Source organism: Eleginops maclovinus, chromosome 12 (genome assembly GCF_036324505.1).
Source record: "Eleginops maclovinus isolate JMC-PN-2008 ecotype Puerto Natales chromosome 12, JC_Emac_rtc_rv5, whole genome shotgun sequence".
In the NCBI taxonomy this organism is placed as follows: Eukaryota; Metazoa; Chordata; class Actinopteri; order Perciformes; family Eleginopidae; genus Eleginops; species Eleginops maclovinus.
Genome location: NC_086360.1, coordinates 153,746 through 173,378, shown reverse-complemented (window position 1 = coordinate 173,378; position 19,633 = coordinate 153,746). Strand labels below are relative to the sequence as shown.

At 42.4% G+C, this 19,633-nt stretch overlaps 1 protein-coding gene across 1 annotated transcript; it reads left to right on the top strand.

The window, feature by feature from the left end:
• Positions 1-11,297: 11,297 nt before the first annotated feature.
• On the top strand, positions 11,298-13,084 carry LOC134873251 (zinc finger BED domain-containing protein 4-like; the record flags this gene model as incomplete). The annotated part of the gene is given in 2 exon segments (XM_063896719.1): positions 11,298-11,469; positions 11,472-13,084. Coding segments are annotated over 2 exon segments (1,785 nt in total), but the record flags the coding sequence as incomplete, so codon positions are not given.
• Between the last annotated feature and the right edge of the window lie 6,549 nt (positions 13,085-19,633).

The following is a 19,633-nucleotide window of genomic DNA, read 5'->3' as shown; positions in this document are numbered from 1 at the left end:
CTGAACAGTTCATTGGCACAGTCGTTTACATGAGCATTCTGCACTTACCTCGATCCCGAATGTACTGGTCCAGTGCATGTCGACTACCACATGTGGCTGATGTGATGCCCCGTGACAGATGGGAGGCAATTAAACATTACATCCACTTCAACAATAACATGACACCAAACAACGAGGATCGACTTTTCAAAATCAGGCCACTGATTGATGCACTTCTTCCCAAATTCCAGGCTCTCCCGCAAGATCAAATGCTCTGTGTCGATGAGCAAATGGTGCCTTTCAAAGGCAAATCAAGTCTCAAGCAATATATCCCCAGCAAGCCACACAAATGGGGATACAAAATATTTGTGCTTTGTGACACAAAGGGGCTGGTGCATTCCTTTGACATCTTTGCAGGGAAATCTGACCCTCCACCAAACGGGCCAGACATTGGGGCAAGCGGAAACATCGTGCTAAAGCTTGCACAAGTCATTCAGGGTGCACTCAATCACCTGCTATATTTTGACAACTGGTTTTCCTCATTGCAGTTGTTTGTAGCTCTGGCAAACAACGGGATACCTGCCCTTGGCACAGTGCGGCAGAATCGACTCCAAGGCTGCACTTTCACTGCGGACGGAGAAATGAAGAAGAAGGGCAGAGGGACATTCGAGGAGAAACAGGCTGTTGTGGAAAAAGTGGAAATAAGAGCTGTGAAATGGTTTGACAACAGAGGGGTGATTGTTGCCAGCACTTTTGCCAGTGCCCAGCCTGTTTCCACTGTGGAAAGATGGGACAGAAAGCAAAAGAAGAGAATGACTGTGGAATGCCCAAACATCATTAGCCTGTACAACAAATTCATGGGTGGCGTTGATGCTCTTGATGCACTTATTGCCTATTATCGCATCCACATTAGGTCAAAGAAGTACTACCATAGGTTCTTTTTCCACTTTGTGGATATGGCCATTGTCAACAGCTGGCTGTTGTATCGACGTGATTCTGAATCCCTGAATATCCCGAAGAAGAAGCAGAGGGATCTGCTGTCCTTCAGAACATCAGTTGCACAAGCTCTCTGCATGCAGGGCAAGGACTTGTCCAAGAAGAAGAGGGGACGCCCTTCATCAGATCTGGAAAGAGACTTTGAGAGGAAAAGACACAGAGGCCCAGCCAAGGCCATACCAGCACAGGAAGTCCGCGCAGATGCTGTGGGTCACTGGCCAGTGGTTGAAAGTTCACGACAGCGCTGCAAACTCCCAAACTGTAGGGGACAGACTGTGATCAAATGTTCGAAGTGCAATGTTCACTTGTGCCTGAACAAAAATAACAACTGCTTCAGAGATTTCCATCAGTGAGACACCTTAGCTGTTTTGTTCTTGTTATTGTTATTGTTTTCATTGTTATAATGAATGGTTAATGATGTCATGAGTTTTTGACAGCTGAGTTCATGAGTAAGACAGCTCGGCACATCCTTTGTTCTCTCTAAGTGTTTTCTCTTTCTCGTTCTCTCTCTCACACACACACACACACACACACACACACACTCTCTCTATTACACACAGTTCTACACGCTGTTTTTTTATTGTTGTTTTGTTGTCATTGTCATGAGTTTTGCATGTCTGTTGACATATTGTCATGAAATTAATACTATTTAAATTTAAATGATATGTTGGCATCAATAAAATGAATTACATGCCTGAGATGGGAAATGTGTTTTAATTACTATTTGATCCATTAATGCCTGTTGTCGCTAATTTGCATCATACCCAAAATTATATCTATTCTATGTGCTAAATTGAAATTAATAATCTCCACTTAATTTAGCATCTGCTTGAAAGCAAAAACACATAAAATAAAATTTTTAACATAATTGCATTTAAATTCAGGCGTCAAGGGGTTAATTCGTGAGCATTTTATTCATAGAATACATAACATCAATAATGCAAATTGACAACTACAATTGAATGTGAGGAGGGTTTGCAATTTTGTCAAAAACAAACTGCTGCACTCTCTGGAACAAAGTTTTACCATTGTTCTGGTCATTTTCCAACGGATTTACTGTTTCACGGAGTTCTTGAAGATCTGCAGCGTTTAATGGGCAAAATGATTGCTGTCTATGCTCAACATCTGTGGCTGTAGGCTGTGTACTTTCCGTGAGTGCATTTGGGCAGTGAAGAGAGAACAGATGCTGGTCCAGGGTAAAAAGTTGAAGTGGGGTTCGGTTCCCCTCTGTGGATATTGAGTGATGGTTGAAAGCAGCCCTAAATTCTTTAATGTCCTGTTGATTCTAGGTAGGTACACATAATGGAGTGAGAAAATGTCTGTGACATTGTCCACATCAAGTGCATTTGTTGATTCCAGATCATAGAAAATGGGGGCATAAACATGGCTACAATTCCTATTCAGGTCTCTGTTAAACCTCTCAATGCGCTGATTATGTACGGAGCTCCCAGTTAATACAGTTTTCGCCTCTGTTTTGGTACATGTCATCCCAAACCAATACATTTTCCCCACCCAGGTCTGTTCTAACATGCAACGGTCTGCCAAAGTCATTGACTGCTGTGAGGAAAAGCTGTCTGACAGTTTCAGCCCTATTATTGTTAGAACACTGGAGGAACATGATCAACCTACTGTAACCATCCATAGCAGCATGTACAACAACTTTCCACCTAATCAACTTGTGATTCCCGTCTACGTGCCAAATGTAGTTAGGACAGGGTACTGAATAAACTCGTCTAGACACAGTTGATGTTCTCCTCGACTGAACACCAATGGAATCAATTCTCTTCAAGCTGTCCCTCAATCGCCTTCTTGGAACAATAATGTTTTTAGCACGCAAATGTGAATTAAGATATATTTCTCCTACATGAGGATGGTTACTTTTAACTTCAGAGAGTAATGAATCCAATTGAGTGTCGCTTATTGTTGTGAATTTAGTTCCCATGTTGAACTCCCTCAGAAGCTTATACAAAGTAGGTCTAGACCAGGGGTCTCAAACTTGCGGCCCGCGGGCCCACTGCGGCCCTCAAGACGATAGTTTGCGGCCCCCACCTCAATATGAAAGTCTAATGTTAATGCGGCCCGCGAGTTTGATACGAATGGCACTTTTCAGTGTTGTGTGCAGAGCTGAACGAACCTACCAATCACGGTGGGGTATATTGCTCTCGGGGGCGGGACATCGGCCGCGGGCTCAGAAGCGGAGGCGGCCGCGGAAATTGCTGCTCAGCGGGACAGAAAAAGAAGCGGAAAAGACGTATCGGCTAAACACTGAAACTTCAACGCGACAGTGACACCAAGTGGAAATATATATTACACAGCCTCAAACATGTCTTTTTCAAAGCCTGCAGTGAAGAGAAAGGTTGGTGATGAGCACAGACAATTTCAGGAAAAGTGGGAAGTGCAATATTTCTTTGTTGAACACAGGGGCATCCCGACGTGTCTTATTTGCAGAGAAAGTTGCAGTGCACAAAGAATACAATTTGAAACGTCATTACACAACTAGACATGCTGAGGAGTATGCAAAATACCAGGGAGCTAATCTTAAAACATATCTACTGAGGCAACAACATTTCTTTAAGAAAGCAACCAAAGAGAATGATGCAGCAGTCGAAGCTAGCTACGTGGTTAGTGAGATGATTGCTAAAGCAGGAAAGCCATTCACAGAAGGTGAATTTGTCAAAAAGTGCATATTACAGAAAATAAAGGTCAGTTTAGCAACATCAGCCTTTCTGCCAACACCGTGGCAGAGAGCATTTCTGAACTGTCAGGTGACATTTATGATCAACTGTGTGAGAAAGCAAAATGTTTCAGTGTATACTCAGTCGCTCTTGATGAGACCACAGACATCACCGACACTGCCCAGCTCGCAATCTATGTCCGTGGTGTTGATGACAATTTTGAAGTCATAGAGGAGTTGCTCACAGTGATTCCAATGCATGGCCAGACCACCACTCAGGAGATATTTCACCAGCTGTGTGATGCCATTGAGAATGCCGGTTTGCCATGGAAGAGGTTTGTTGGAATAACAACCGATGGAGCGCCATCAATGACAGGGAGGAAAAATGGACTGGTGGAGGAGGCCATTGCTCTGCACTGCATTATCCATCAGCAGGCTCTTTGCAGCAAATGCCTGAAGTTTGACAATGTGATGTCTTTCGTTGTGAAATGCATCAACTAAATCAGATCCAGGGGCTTAAAGCACAGAAGGTTCTGTGCTTTTTTTTTTAGAGGAAATGGAGTCAGAATATGGGGATGTGCTCTACTTCACCGAGGTACATTGGCTCAGCAGGGGAAACATGTTGAAGAGATATTTTGAGTTGAGAGCGGAAGTGAAAGCCTTCATGGAGAAAGATGGGGTTGCTGTTCCTGTGCTAAGTGATCCCAAATGGCTCATGGACTTAGCTTTTTTTGTTGATATCACACATGAGCTTAATGTACTGAACAAGAAGTTACCAGGCCAGGGGCAACTTGTTAGTGCTGCCTATGACGACGTGAGAGCATTCTCTACAAAACTTATGTTATGGAAAGCCCAGCTTTCTCAGACAAACCTTTGCCATTTTCCAGCATGCAAGGCACTCATGGATGCAGGCACACCATTCAGTGGTGAGGAGTATGTGGAGGTCATTTTGAAGCTACAGGAGGAATTTGATCACAGATTTGCAGACTTCAAGACGCACAGAGCCACATTTCACATTTTTGCGGACTCCTTCTCCTTTGATGTGCAAGATGCCCCTTCTGTGCTTCAAATTGAGCTCATTGACCTGCAGTGCAACTCTGAACTCAAAGCCAAGTTCAGGGAGGTGAGTGGAAAAGCAGACAAGCTCGGGCAATTTTTGAGAGAATTGCCCCCCAGCTTCCCTGAGCTTTCACGAATGTTCAAGCGGACCATGTGTCTTTTTGGGAGCACATGCTTGTGCGAAAAGCTCTTCTCTACGTTGAACTTCAATAAGTCCAAGTACAGGTCTAGACTTACTGATGAGCATCTTCAAGCCCTACTGAGGGTCTCAACTGCTTCATCCCTGCTTAAGCCAAATGTGGCTCGGCTATGCGAGAGGAAGCGCTGCCAGATCTCTAGCAGCAAGACGTAGGCAGAAGAAGCCATGTTCAGAACAGTTTATGTTCAATGTTCCATTCATGTTCAGAAAGTTAAATGTTAAAGAACTGTTAATAAGGATATTTGAATCTGAATAATAATTACATTTCTCTAGTCAGCAACTATATGTGGTTTCTTCAGTCTTCTATATCTGCTGTATTATTATTATTTTCATTTTATTTATTTATTACTGATTGATTTGTTTTTTTCTTATGAATTTGTTAATTAATTTTTTCATCTTATTTTGTGTTAAAAAATTAAAAATAAAGACATTTGATAACATTGGAATGTTTTTTAGTACTTTTCTTGTGGGAAACCTGATGCGGCCCAGCCTCACCCAGATTCTACCTCTAACGGCCCCCGGGTAAATTGAGTTTGAGACCCCTGGTCTAGACACATGCAGTCGTGCAGCCACTTCTGTTAGGGTTAGGTTCAAATCCAGCAAGTCTTGGATGTCCTCTCTTCTTATTCCCTGTGAATGTCTGTCATCCTGGAATAAAAGTGTCATAAAAAATGATGTTCACACAAATAGAGTAGTGGAACACATTTATGAAACATACTATGTCATGTTACCAGTTTTGGAAGGTATTTGCAACGTAAATTCAGTCCTGTTGCGTACAAACGTCTGAGACAGATCATAGACAACTTCCAGTAAAACTCGACTTGTAGAACTAAATGATATTTTTTGACTGAGAAGGAAGGGTGATAAGTTCTTACCGACATCGATGCCAAAGCAGACCTTACGCCCGAGGCAACAGCTGTCTCAATGGCTGTGACCAAGTCTCGGTCAACCATTTCGCCTATGATTTTGGCGCCAAGGAAAATTCTGTGGGATGAGGTTAAAAAAAGGTTATTCAGTATTCAGTAAGCATTCAGTAGTGCAATAATCCGATAACCAAATAGTCTGATAGTCACTGAGCCTGTATGCCCGAATAATACCTTACATATGAATGATATCACACACAATTTGCCCATAGTTCTAGGCTGATGCTACGTTTAGCTGCTAATACGTTAGCACGCTAGCAAGCTCTTTCAATATGAAATTTACACTAAACTATTCTCTATACATCACGCAAAAACAAAATTCTAGTAATTGAAATGCCATTCACATAGTAGCCTACTGAAGAGGAAATATTTGAAAACCTACCTATTCACCCTATTACGCCCCGCCCATTTTTAACGGCTTTTTTCTTCCGCTTTGTGTATGATCTTCCGGTCAGCTAGTTCTGGTTAGCTAGTGTAACCTAACCTTTAGTGTGACCTTTAAGATGGATGTTACCTGGGCAGAGACAAGCGATGCTGTTCGTAGTAGTGGAGGTGAAATTTTACAACACCCTAGTCAAATAAAAGAGTGGATGGACGACATGAGGAGATGGCCCCCTGTGATGTACGGCGATATTTTCAATCATATGGTTTTATCTGTAGGCGTAGACGGGGCTTCGATGAAAAACTTTAAAAGCACCGAAGCATACCAGTACCTGCACAGCGGAAAGGTCGGTCGCGTCCTGCTTCATAAACTCGATGATACAAAGTTATTTTTAAAAGCCAACGTAAGCCCAAGCCAGGCCAGCTCTCTAGGTCACAACGCTTGGGTTTTGGTAACAACGGAGGGAGTTGTGGAGACAACAGGATGCTCCTGTATTGCCGGCCTGGGAAGATCCTGCAGTCACGCCGCTGCAATTTTGTGGAAGGTAAGTAAGGCAGCGCTATGTTGATGTGTGTAATGTTGTGAGTTGTAGTACTTAAGCTGTCATATCCTTAATCCTGCTTTCCTTGTACTATTACGACATTTAAAGCGAGCATAGATATAAGTTTACATCATGCAGTTCAGTTAAACTTACGTTAACGTTATGGCAGCGTTAGACAACTTCTAGCCGTTCTTATTTTTGTTCTCCAGTGTCAGAGAACAACATTACCAAACACATTCATATCTAGAACACAATGAGAGGTCGGCCTTGTGTAACTTTACCATATTGTTATGTAACGTTAGGACACGTAAACATTTATAGCTTAACGTTAGGCCGTCTGCCCCTTTCTCCTAACGTTACTTCTCATGTTCACCGTAGGCCTAGTTGGCTATCTGACGTTACTTTCTTACTGTAGCCGCCTGTGGTGTACCTAGGCTACTGTTAGTAGTCCTTTGTATCACAGACAGAGAACAATACGTTATATTACCTTGTATGGAAAATATATTCACTGCCTTGACTATGGTTATTAACATATTTAGTTTTTGGGTATATACAGCTCAAGATTATTGATGACCATTTGTAAGTAGTTTATATTGTCAAATCTCCGGACTGTTTCAAGGAATAAGGTAAGTGAATGGCGCCCAGGTAAGTCTGCCTTTTATCATAAGCAAGACAATTAACCGATGGAAGATGTCAGTGTCTCTTCCTTCAAGAATAGGTAAGCTTCCTACAACAAACCTTGTAAGTAAGCTGTCCACTCCCAATGGAGGGAACAGCTGACACGGGTTGTTCTGGCAACCCTAGCACACCTTCAGTCTAATTACTTTTGCCAGGGAGAGAGGTAAGGTAAGGTAAGGTTATGTTTTGTGATCAGTTGTTAACAATGTTTTACAATTTTTAGGATAAGGATAAGCTGTTTGCCATTGGTATCTGTCCATGAACTAAAATATCCTTGAATTTATGCATGTCAGTTAAAGGTATTATCGGAAGTGAATCAATCTGTATCACGTTGCCGAGTGCTGTTGATGGGTATGAGAGGGACAGAATTTTATGCAAGGTAGACCAAATAGCGAAACAGAAGCCAAGGTCAACTGATGAGGGAGGGAATGAGTTTTGTTTTCATATGCCCGCATCTGTTGGCGTTGCCTGCCAGTTTGTATTTTGGTCTACCATTGCTGTCATTCTGATGCCTGTTCACAGCACTCGGCAGCCTCAGGGAGCAGGGATATGGGCTGATTGACTCTGTATTTTTTTGTTTAAGTAGTCATAGATTTAAACCATGTTTATTGTTAGGTGGAGAATGCAGTGTCCAATGGGCTCACGGGACTGGCCAGCACCGATGAGCAGCGCCTGTGGAACATCGGGACACAGCGCAACCTTGTCCCAAAGCTGCTGGGGGATATTTCATTCTCACACCACAAACCAACAGATGCCTACCATGCACCTGATGTAAGGCCCAACCTTTTACCCCTACCCCCCACCCCAATTTTTTATTCACAGGACGAGCTGAGAGATGGCTTTAAACATCTGAAGCTGCCACAGTCAAGCCTACTCTTCAAATGTGTCAATGCCACCGTTGCCCTCGAGCCACCCCAAGCCTCTGTTGAAGCTCATGCCATTCACGACGGCATCAACTCTTGCCGGAGATGTAGCCCCTTCTATGAGATGTTTGTTGCCCTTTCCTCCGAGAAAATGAAGACCTTGGAGCAGTTGACTCAGGAGCAGAGTGCGTCTCACCTCTGGCACGACTCTCGAAAACTAAGAATAACGGCTAGCTCAGCAAAGAAGGTCCCGGTAAGAAGTAACCCGCTTAATTTTCTGCAGCACCATATCTACCCCAGGTTTCATGGCAATGAGGCGACTAGGCATGGGGTAGCAGGAGAGGCATTGGCTGTTAGGTGGTTAGAGGGGTGTGGCTTCACTGTTGCCCGAAGTGGCACTGTTTTGTGTCCTTCAGAGCCCTGGTTGTCAGCAAGCCCTGATGGTATCTTAAACACTGGGGAGTTACTCGAGGTGAAGTGCCCTTTTCTGAAGGATGGCGAAGACCTGGAAGATCTCTTCAACAAGAGGTTTGATGTGAAGATGGTGGACGGTGTGCCTCAGTTGCAGCCAAATGGTCCTCGGGGTTTCCACCCAAGTGCAGCTTGGCATGTTCTGCACAGGCCTGAGGGCCTGTAAGCTCTTGATTTGGTCTGCCTCCAAGCAGATATTGCTCCATGTCCCATATGATCAGACATTTTGTGTCAACACTGTGGCCAGACTCCGGTCCTTTTATTTTAAGCATATACTTCCCTTTGCAACAGACGAGTACCATGAGGGTCGCCTGTTGCTTTGTGATAGGTACACACAGTTATGCAAGTAAGTATTTCACTTGTAGTATTTTGTACATGCCTATAACTTACTGTGTTGCTTGCTTCTTGTTTGTCTGATGTCTTGTGTGTGCAGTTCAGTGTTTCTTTCTGTTATGGAACGGAATGTAATGTGATGCTTTTGTAATGTATGTCTGTGCCAAGTCTCTTGTGCGTTCTATGTTATGCAACATGCGACTAAAGTTTATCTTAACTTAACTTTGCTTCCATTTAAAAAATCACCTTTTGTTACTTGGGTAGCAGTGTATAGCCTTGTTTTTTGTCTTCATGTAATGTAGACTAATGATTAATTTAGTGTTATTTACTGTCAACATGGTTTTGAAAATGATGTTGAAAATGTGGTGTTTCTCATTTCTTAACATCATCAAGATGACCACAACAAATGTTAAAAAATATTGGTTTAATTACTTAATAAATAAGTAATATTTATTACATTTGAATGCTTAAAAAGCTGTGTCAGCTGTGTCTTTATGCACCAGGTCATAACAACAGTTAAACACTTTTCAGAATGGACAGTGCCGATCAGTACATTTTGTAGATTTGTTAATGAGCACTGAATGTACAATCAGGTTTGGTACTGATGCAGTACAAATTAAAAATAATGACAACAGTTTTGTGTATGGTACACTTTTCAGAATGGACAGTGCAGATCAGTACATTTTGTAGATTTGTTAATGAGCACTGAATGAAACAACATGAACATGAGTACATTTCCAACAAGTCCGTTCACGACTTTTTGAGTTATCCTGCTGACAAACAAACAAACCAACGCTACCGAAAACATAACCTGGAGGTAATGAACTGATTGACTTCCAAAGGTAACAAATGAACTAGGCTAACTGAACTAGAGACCGACCGATCGATCGGCAAGCCGATTTAATCGGCCGATTTTTGCTATTTTTTAATCAATCGGCATCGGCCGATTTTCCGGGCCGATTTTAAGTCAGGCACATCTGCGGGCAGCAACTTGGAACGCACACCGGGACACGAGGTTTCAAGAGTGAGCAAGACGGTCTACAGGTAAGGCATCAATTTTTACATTCCAATGTCCAAAAGTCGCATATTTTCTCTCATGATTAGTTGTAATCTGTGATGTTGCTTCATTTACAGAAAGGAAAAAAGTAAAATATAGTAACGGACAATCTAAGTGAAAATGTAACAAAAAGAGGACACAAATCTAACGTCAACATTTTATAACATTGTCATCCCATGTCCATTCGTTTTCAACTGCATCGGAGTTGAAGAAGAAAGGAAAGTGACAATGTTTTAAACGTTCACTTGCTATTTGTGCGTCCTCTTTTTGTTAACATTTCACTTAGATTGTCCATTACTTAAGTTTAGATCGTAACATAGCAGTCACCAGCGTTGAGCGCAATTAAGCCCCCTCAACGCTGGTGACTGCTATGTTACGATCTAAACTTAAGTAACGGACAATCTAAGTGAAATGTTAACAAAAAGAGGACGCACAAATAGCAAGTGAACGTTTTAAAACATTGTCATCCCATGTCAATTTGTTTTCGCGATGTATTACATGTTTGATTTGATTGTGAATTTGAAAAGGATCAAACAGATGTTCTCTAGTTCTTATTTCCGGTTTGCTGCGCAGCATGCTGGGAGACGGAGTTTTATATTGTTGAAACGGAAACATATGAAAGTTTAAGGCATGGAAGTTCCACAGTGAAACTGTATAACCTGAACACGTATTTTGCCGTTTTGAAGTAACTATCTGAAGTTGTCACATCATGGAAGTCTTCTTGCACTCTGTTAAACATATTAAAATGAATAATTAATAGACTAACAGACTGCAAGAAGTCATACATTTGTTAATTCTTGTTGTTATGAATCGATGAGTAGGCCCCTACAGTCATTTTTATATAATAGCCTACATAATATTTCTACTATATACATGAATATATAGTGTATATATATAGAACATATGTTATTTATAATGAATAAAATAAATGTGTTATGGATAATAAAATCTAAATAAAATTATTTTATTTTTCATTAACATATGGTGATATAGTAACATTGAAGGCACTTTTAAATGCTAACCTTGAATGTTTGTTCTGTTTAGGAATTGTTGTCTGATGTCAGAAGGAAAACCATCCCAGTATGGCTGAAAAGAAAAACCCAGTATGGCAGCATTTTACGGACACAGAGCCAGCTACAAGTAAGGTGATCTGCAAGCTCTGTAAGGTACATGTGAGCTTGGGATCTGCAAAGAGCAAACATAAAAACACCACAAACCTCTGGAATCACCTGAGAGTACATCATCTCCAGGCTTACAATGATGCTCAGCAACAAAAAGCTCCAGCAGCTGCAGTGTCTACATCCACTTCCCAACCTCATCAGCCAACCATAACAGATATGTTTGGCAAAATTCAGACACCAGATCAAAGAAAATAGACACATTAATAACAGAAATGATTGCCACAGACAATCTGCCATTCGCTTGTGTTTCATGTGTTGGATTCCAGAGGCTGGTGGCTGCAATGGAGCCCAGGTACAAATTAAAATCGGAGAAGCACTACCGCACCGACATGCTTGAGGACATAGTTGGAAAAGTGGAGAGAAAAGTCAAAGCACTAATTTCAGAGGAGGCTGGCCCTTTTTTGTCCTTCACTACAGACTGTTGGTCTGGGGACACTGAGGCTCTCATGAGTCTAACATGCCATTTCATTGACCACAACTGGGACAGGAAGCAAGTCCTCCTAAATGCAAAAACAATGTTAGGCTCCCACACAGGGGAGTATATTGGTGACATGTTCATCAGTCTGCTGGAGCACTGGGACATCAGCCATGACAGGGTTGTACTTGTTCTCCGTGACAGTGGGGCAAACATGGTCAAAGGTCTCAGACTGGCGGAAATACCTGATCTCAGCTGCAGCGCACACACCATACAGCTTGTGGTGAATGATGGCATCAACAGTCAGCGAGTAGTGCTGGACATTAATGCCAAATTAAAGAACATCGCCAAACATTTCAACCACTCTGTTCTTGCAAAGCAGAAGCTTAAAAAAATTCAACAAGAACTTGGCCTACCAGAGCACAGCATCCTCCAGTCTGAACCCACTCGCTGGAACTCCACGCTTCATATGATGCAGAGAATGGTGGAGCAGAAGAGAGCTCTGAACAACTACGCTCGAGAGTATGGAAAAATTGCCACTCTATCCCCTGATCAATGGTCCAAAGCTTCCAATTTAATTGATACATTGGAGCCTATGGAGGAAGTCACCCTTGAGGTGAGCAAGTCAGAGGCTTCCATCTCCTGCGTCATTCCGAGCATTGCTGTGCTGAAAATGATTCTTCAGACAGAGGTGCCAAACACAATTGGGATCAAAACTCTGCGAGAGTCAATGCTGCAAAGCTTACAGAGAAGATTCCAAAAGATGGAGGACACACAATGTCTAGTGCTCGCAACACTCCTGGACCCTCGCTATAAGGGCCATGTCTTTTCAGAGGGCACACTTGATAAAGCAAAAAGGTGGATAAAGGAGGAGCATGCTGTTGTGTCTGAACAGCTGAAGATGGCCACAAGTGCAGAAGAAGGACTACACTCGAAACAGAGAAGGGTGGAAGTTGAGGAAGTACCTGGTCCCTCCAGTGTCATTGACCAAATGTATGCCAACATCTTGGGACCTCATGGATCTCCTACTCAGGAGAGTGATGAAGACCACCTTATATCTGACCAGCTGCAGCACTACCTCCAGGAGCCAGTGATAAATAGGCAGACTGGTAAACCGCTAGAATGGTGGAAGCAAAATGCATCCCGTCTACACCTTCTTGCACCACTAGCAAGAAAATTCCTTTGTCCACCCCCTTCCTCAGTTCCCAGCGAGAGGGTGTTTAGTGAGATTGGGAACATTTATGACAAGAAGAGGAGCAACCTCAAGGGCGAACATGCCGAACAGTTGTGTTTCCTACATGACAACCTCCGTTTCTTGAACTGGCAGTATTGAGAAGCATAAAACATGCCTGTGAAACTTGAAACTTGTTTACATAATTTTTTATGTTGCTAGTATGCCCTTTGTTACTAGTGTGTTTGCAGCACTAATATATTTTGATTTCATATTTATTTTTATGTTGATTATATATTGAACATTTAAGACTCAGAGTTGGTATTTATTTATTTTATATTTAATTCATATGTTGATTTTTTTAATGTTCAATTTTCAATAAATCGTGTGAAGTTTACAAGTGTCGTGCCTCCTCTTACTAGTATGATTTTTAGCATGCCAATTAAGGATAATACGATAGCATATCGGCCCTAAAAATCGGCCCAAAAAATCGGCAGGACACATCGGCCATCAGCTGACTCTGACCGGTAAATATCGGTATCGGCATCGGCTTTAGAAAAACCCATATCGGTCGGTCTCTAAACTGAACTGATTAAAAATGGGTTAAAACTTATTCTTCATTGTCATGAATGATGTCACCACGAAGGTTAGACAGGGCAGCACAAACTCTCAGAATCTTGTCAAATTTAGATGTAAGGCTAATTGGGACTGTTTGAGAGAGAACTCTAAAGTTCTTCAATCGGCAAATGACCCTTTCAACATGGACACGCACATTGGCAATGCGTCTTGTGTTGGTTGTGTCCTCCTCTGAAAGCGGCATGCCTTTTTTTGTAAAAGCTGGCAGGACTAGCTTGACCCTTCTTTCAATTAGGAGATCTTGAATGACAAAGCCCCTATCAGCCATGACCTCATCACCTAGACGCAGGTATTCCAGAAAACCTGAATTTGCAGTGATGAACTTGTCACTGCACCTTCCTCCATATGCAGGTGACACGAACATGATAAGGCCACAAGGTGCAATTGCTACCAGGAACTTGATGGTATTTTGTCCATAGTAGCGGCTGTAAGACTCCCCTCTGGAATCAAGGTTGTGGGGCTTCTGAAGGGGCGTTTCAGAGCAGTCGATGACACAGGTGGTTAATGAATAATGCTCTTTGAAACACTGTGGCATTGTTGCCCTAATAGTCTCCCTGGGTAGCCAAGGGATGTAAAGCCGCATCCTCTCCTCCATGACCTCTAACCAGAAAGAAATTACCTTGCTGACAAAGGGCTGTGACACCTGAAACCTCTCTGCGATGTCTTGTTGAAGTAGGTTCAGACGAAGCTTCATGAGAGTCATTAAGACCTGATCCCACGGATGAATATGAGAGCTGTTAGAGAAATCACGGGTTAGGTCATCAGCCAAAGAGGTGAAAGCATCCAGATGCAACCCAGTGTAAAGTAGGCTCAGGTTGTCATTTCGCACAAGCTCTTGATATTTTGCAGTGCTCGCTGAGCACTGGGTTGCCTGGTCACACAGCAGAGGTTGGTGAAGTAAAGGTCTTGCAGCATAGTTGTGATCGGTCATGCATTGATCCTCCCACTGCGTTCCGATGTCGCGATGTCCATCACCCTCCGGCTCGAGCTCAGGCTCAGCCTCAGCAGCATTGCTGGTTGATGCCTCTATGAAAATAATGACTCAGTTAAAACTAAGATGTATCGGTGTTGTCATGGCTTAACTAAGGTTAACACTATTTTGAAAACATTTACTCCTAAACTACAATCGTTTAAAACTGTGTTGACAAGCAGTCGATAACAGAATGTTACCACAGCTACTAACTCGCGTTATGGCAAAGTATGTTCTGAGAACTTACCTGATTGCCTAACAAGCTGACGTCGCGGACGTCGCACCGGAGCTTCATACCCAAGCCATTTCTCGGGATACAGGTGTTGGGTAGTAGGTCTACCATCCACAAAATGAAACGAACAGACATAGGGTCTTTTTGGAGTTTTTTTTAAGTGAAGTGCCCTCAGCCAAAGACGCCGGTCTTCCTCAACGCTAGGAGGCGGATATAGATGAAATGATGGCCCACAGCATTCAATTCGCTTCTTCCCGTGAGTAAAACACTGTTGCTGAAGAGACAATCTTCTTTTTCTCCAATTGTTATGGCAACCACGGACTGCACAAATTATACTCGTCATTTTACCTGACTTCTTTTTGCCCTTGCTTTTAATGTTAGCGAACGCCTCAGCTGTTCCACCGGAAGTACTAGCACAAAATAAACAAGATGGCTCCGCCCTTGTAACCACGGAGAATAGGGTGAATAAGTCACGAAGGAGATGTCTGCTTGCTTTCACCCATCCATCTGCTCCATCAAGGGCTTTGCTCTAACTGGCGCTTACACAGGTCTACCTGCATTGCTTAGCTGACAGTGCCATCTACTGGTTAGGCCTACACATAAATGCTATGAATCTAAATCCTTAAATCTAAATCCTTAATAAGGAAATAGCTAAATCCTTATTAAGGATTTAGATTTAAGGATTTAGATCTAAATCCTTATTAAGGATTTAAATCTAAATTAAACATTTAGATTTATATTAAGGATTTAGATATACATTTAAGATTTAGATTTATATTAAGGATTTAGATATATATTTAAGATTTAGATTTAGTATTTAAAGTCCTTTCTTGCCCTCAATAAAAACGTACCCTACAAAAACCTATTCCACTATTTCTACACCAATTTGCTCATATTTGTACGTAAATGTGTGAAAAAGAGAGCGTTAAAAATTGCAGTGGTGTTTTTAGCACTTTTTGTCAATAAATCTGCAAAAACGGTGGGGGATAAAACATGACATGTCCTTTTACAAACGGCACCCCATACTCACGCCCCTTGTTTTTAGTGTCTCTGAATATCAGTCCCAAACTCACGTTATCCAGCAATGGCGCCAACGCGCAGTATGCGTCCACATTCAGTTCATTATCCTTGCCTCGTTCCTCAACGGTCAGCGGTCCACCAGGCTCATTCAGAATAGTCTCTTTTAATCCAACACGGTGCATGCAACACAGCATCCGTTCTAACCAGAGCTCATATTCTTCGGCCCTACCGTCGAACGTCGGCCACTTTGCCTTTTGGTTTGCCATTCTTCTCAGCTTTAGCTTAGCTCCCCGGTTCTACCGCACTAAACTAGCTACCACACTTTTAGCTAACTAGCTAACGTGTTCGTCGCCACACTTTCCGTTGTTGCAACTACTGTCGTCGTTACTGGGCCCATAACCTGTTAGCAGGAGTACTGCCAACACACAGCAGGAGTCCAATAGTGCAACACTAGAAAGGTAGACGAGACGAATTCTTCCTTCAGCCTTTAGGGCATATTTATTATACAGCAAACCAAGGAACTGCTCTTCCAGCCTTCATCATATTGGGAGCGGGCCAAGAGAAAAATCACGCGCAGAACATTCATATATATAGGGGGTGTGACGTCACCAATCATATTCATCTCATATAAAATCAATAGCACCCCCTTATGGTGTGGAGCATGTAAGTACTACAGAATACATCTCAGTCAATCATACACTTTAAGTCAACAGTTGGCAATGTGTATCTGATATTTTAATCGTGTCTTTATGAGTTGCATTTTCCTGTGGTGGTCATGGATAGGCTATCCTACCATTCAAACACGTTGTGTTCTGTGTGTGTGTTAACATTCCATTCAGTAAGCTCACTAACAGTATGTGGATTGGAGCAATTTTAAGCTGAAAGTATAAAAACATTTAACCAAGGAAATTATTACTACAGGTTTAATTTTATTCAGTAAGACTTACATATTCAGTAAGACTTAAAACATACAGTAGTGTGTGTGTGTGTGTGTGTGTGTGTGTGTGTGTGTGTGTGTGTGTGTGTGTGTGTGTGTGTGTGTGTGTGTGTGTGTGTGTGTGTGTGTGTGTGTGTGTGGTGCCTTAGCTTTGGTGTCAAATATTGCTCTGACTAGATTTGGTTTCCAACTTATATTGTTGTGTTTAAAGCCAAATCAGAACGTTGAAATGGGAGTGGAAGATTTATTTATATATATAAAAAAATGGCGCTTGGCCCTTGGGTGATCAAATGTGCCCGGGCCCTTTTCAGATGCCAGTCCAGCCCTGCCTGTGCTCACTTTCAGGTACCATGGAGCTGGATTTGCATTTGCCAGAGAACACCAGAATTGGCCGGCCAGCCATTGGCGCCCTCTGCTGTTCACAGATGAGAGCAGGTTCACCCTGAGCACATTTGACAGGCCTGAGAGGGTCCGTCGAGCACCTTTGGGTATTTCAAAACTTTGAACTCGGTTTGGGATCTATTTGATCCAAAAAAAACAGTGTTATCCAGATCCCATCAGAAGGGTGGATTCAGTTGTGATTTTTCGAACCAAACAAAATCAGAGAGGTTTTTTTTTTAAGTGAATGATCACAAAATCAATGTCTACTGATGATATGTACATTTCTTCAGATTTTGTATGAATACAAATCAAGACAGTGACCATGGATATAAAGAAAATCTATGAAGAATGTCACATCGAATGAGATATGGTAAACAAAAAAACAAATGAAAAAAATCTCAAAGCTCTCAGCTGTCAAATAAATGTCACTGTTGCTCACAGCTCTATGATTCTACAGTATAGTAATGGCAATGACAACAAAAAAAATATACGCAGTCATTCAGTTGACTAATTAAAAGTAATTTCTCAAAATTGCATCTCTAATAGCATGTCCAGTGTGTCCTTCATTTGGTAACAACCTTGGCGGCTGTTCTGGTTCTACATCAGGCTCAGGTCCATCAAAATTGTCATAAAGAGGGACATTACACCTGGTGGCAAAGTTATGTAAAACAATGCAGGCAAGGATTATGTTGCATGCCACCTTGGGTTGTACTCACAAGTAGTTTAGATACGCAAACCGTCTCTTCTGGACTCCATTTAGGCGTTCAATGGCACATCTTGTTCTGCAAAGTGAGGAGTTGAAGCGTGCCTGCTCAGGTGTGTTTGCAACTGAAAAAGGGGCCATTAGCCATGGTAGGAGTGGATATGCGCTATCTCCCAATAGTATGCCATTTGGTCGGTGGGATTGAAACTCTCTGTATAGTGCACTCTCTCTTAGAATGCGTGCACCATGAACAGAACCTGGCCATTTCACAACACAGTTTGTGATTATGAAGTCAGCGTTGCCCACAAGTTGGATGTTGATGCTGTGCCTCCCCTTTCGATTGACATACTCCCATTCCCTTTCACAAGGTGCTTGGATATGGACACGAATGCAATCAATAGCACCAATTGTGCTAGGCATGTTCCCCATTTGAAAAAACTTGTGCTTAGTCTGAGCTGTCTGGTCATCCTTGGGAAAGGAAACAAATTCATTGATCAGACTGCCCAGTGCTACTGACACAGCCTTCACCACATTACTCACAGTTGATTTTCTCACTCCCATATTGTCACCAATTACTTGGTGGAAAATCCCACATGTGTAAAAGCGCAGAGCGATTAAGCACTGTTCCTCCACGGATAAAGCATGACTCCTTTGGGTTTGGTATTGGAGTTGTCATCTCTCCCAAAACGAAAACGTGCATACAGTTCTTCTGATGTGTATTGCTGAAGTGGTTTGGCGGTTCTGCATACACCCTGTCACGGTACCTTCTCCTACGGTAACGATGAACAATACCCGCCATGTGGATGCCTCTGTATGCTAGCAGAAATGGGTGCAAAGACATGATGTGTTTAAATGGTCTCACCCATTAACCAGCAACAAGCTGAGTGGTGTAAGCCTAATTGAGCACAAGCCAAAGCAATCATGCTCAAGGCTTATACGGTCAGTGTTGGCTACACCAAAGAGTTGGTACCACGGACTCAAAAGGGCCTAATTTCACTGTGGCAGAAACTTGTGCAATGCTGGAGGGTGTTCGGGGCAATTTTGGATCGATAGTAGGAGGTTTCAGCTCTGAAAAGGGTGGAGAAGTAACCAAGACAGTAAAAGAGAACATTTGGGAGGACATTACCAATCATGTCAATGCCACTGGGTCTGGCCAGAAGAGCCCCATAAAACAAGTAATGTTGCGATGGAAGAACCTTAGGGCCAAGGCAACTAAAGACCTTGCTGAAGCCAAAAAAACCCAAACAGGTAACAAGCCATATAAAAGGGGGGAATTCACTGATATGGTCCTTGATGTAATAGGAGGAGAAAAATCAGAGGCTCTGAATGGCATTGAAGGCATAGAAGCAGATGGAGAGCCCACAATTACAGAGACTATGACTTCAGAAGAATGCGAGCAAAATTCTCCTGCAGAGGAAATGTTTGTGCTGGACCTGACTCCAGTGATTGAGGAGGAAGATAGATCCCCAGTGGAAGTAAGGGAGACAGTCCAAGACCTTCCTTCAAGAAAACACAAACGTTCCTTGGCTACAAACAAGGATGGTGACAGCTATGAGTTGCTTCTGAAACGGGAAACCGAAAGAGCAGAAGTACAAATTGGGGGGGGGGAGAATTTCAGCAGAATGGACCGGTCTGCAGCATCACTTTCTCACTTTGATTTGCGGGGTGTCTTTGAATTCAGCCCTGTGTAGGTTGATAATTTTCATTTCCATTAAACAAAGTGGCGTCCTTTTATTCTGTGGGATATTATTGAATTTGTATTGCTTGCTCATAAAGACATGTTTATGTATAAATACTACCAGAGAGGGTTTTAAACTATGAAGATAAGAAAG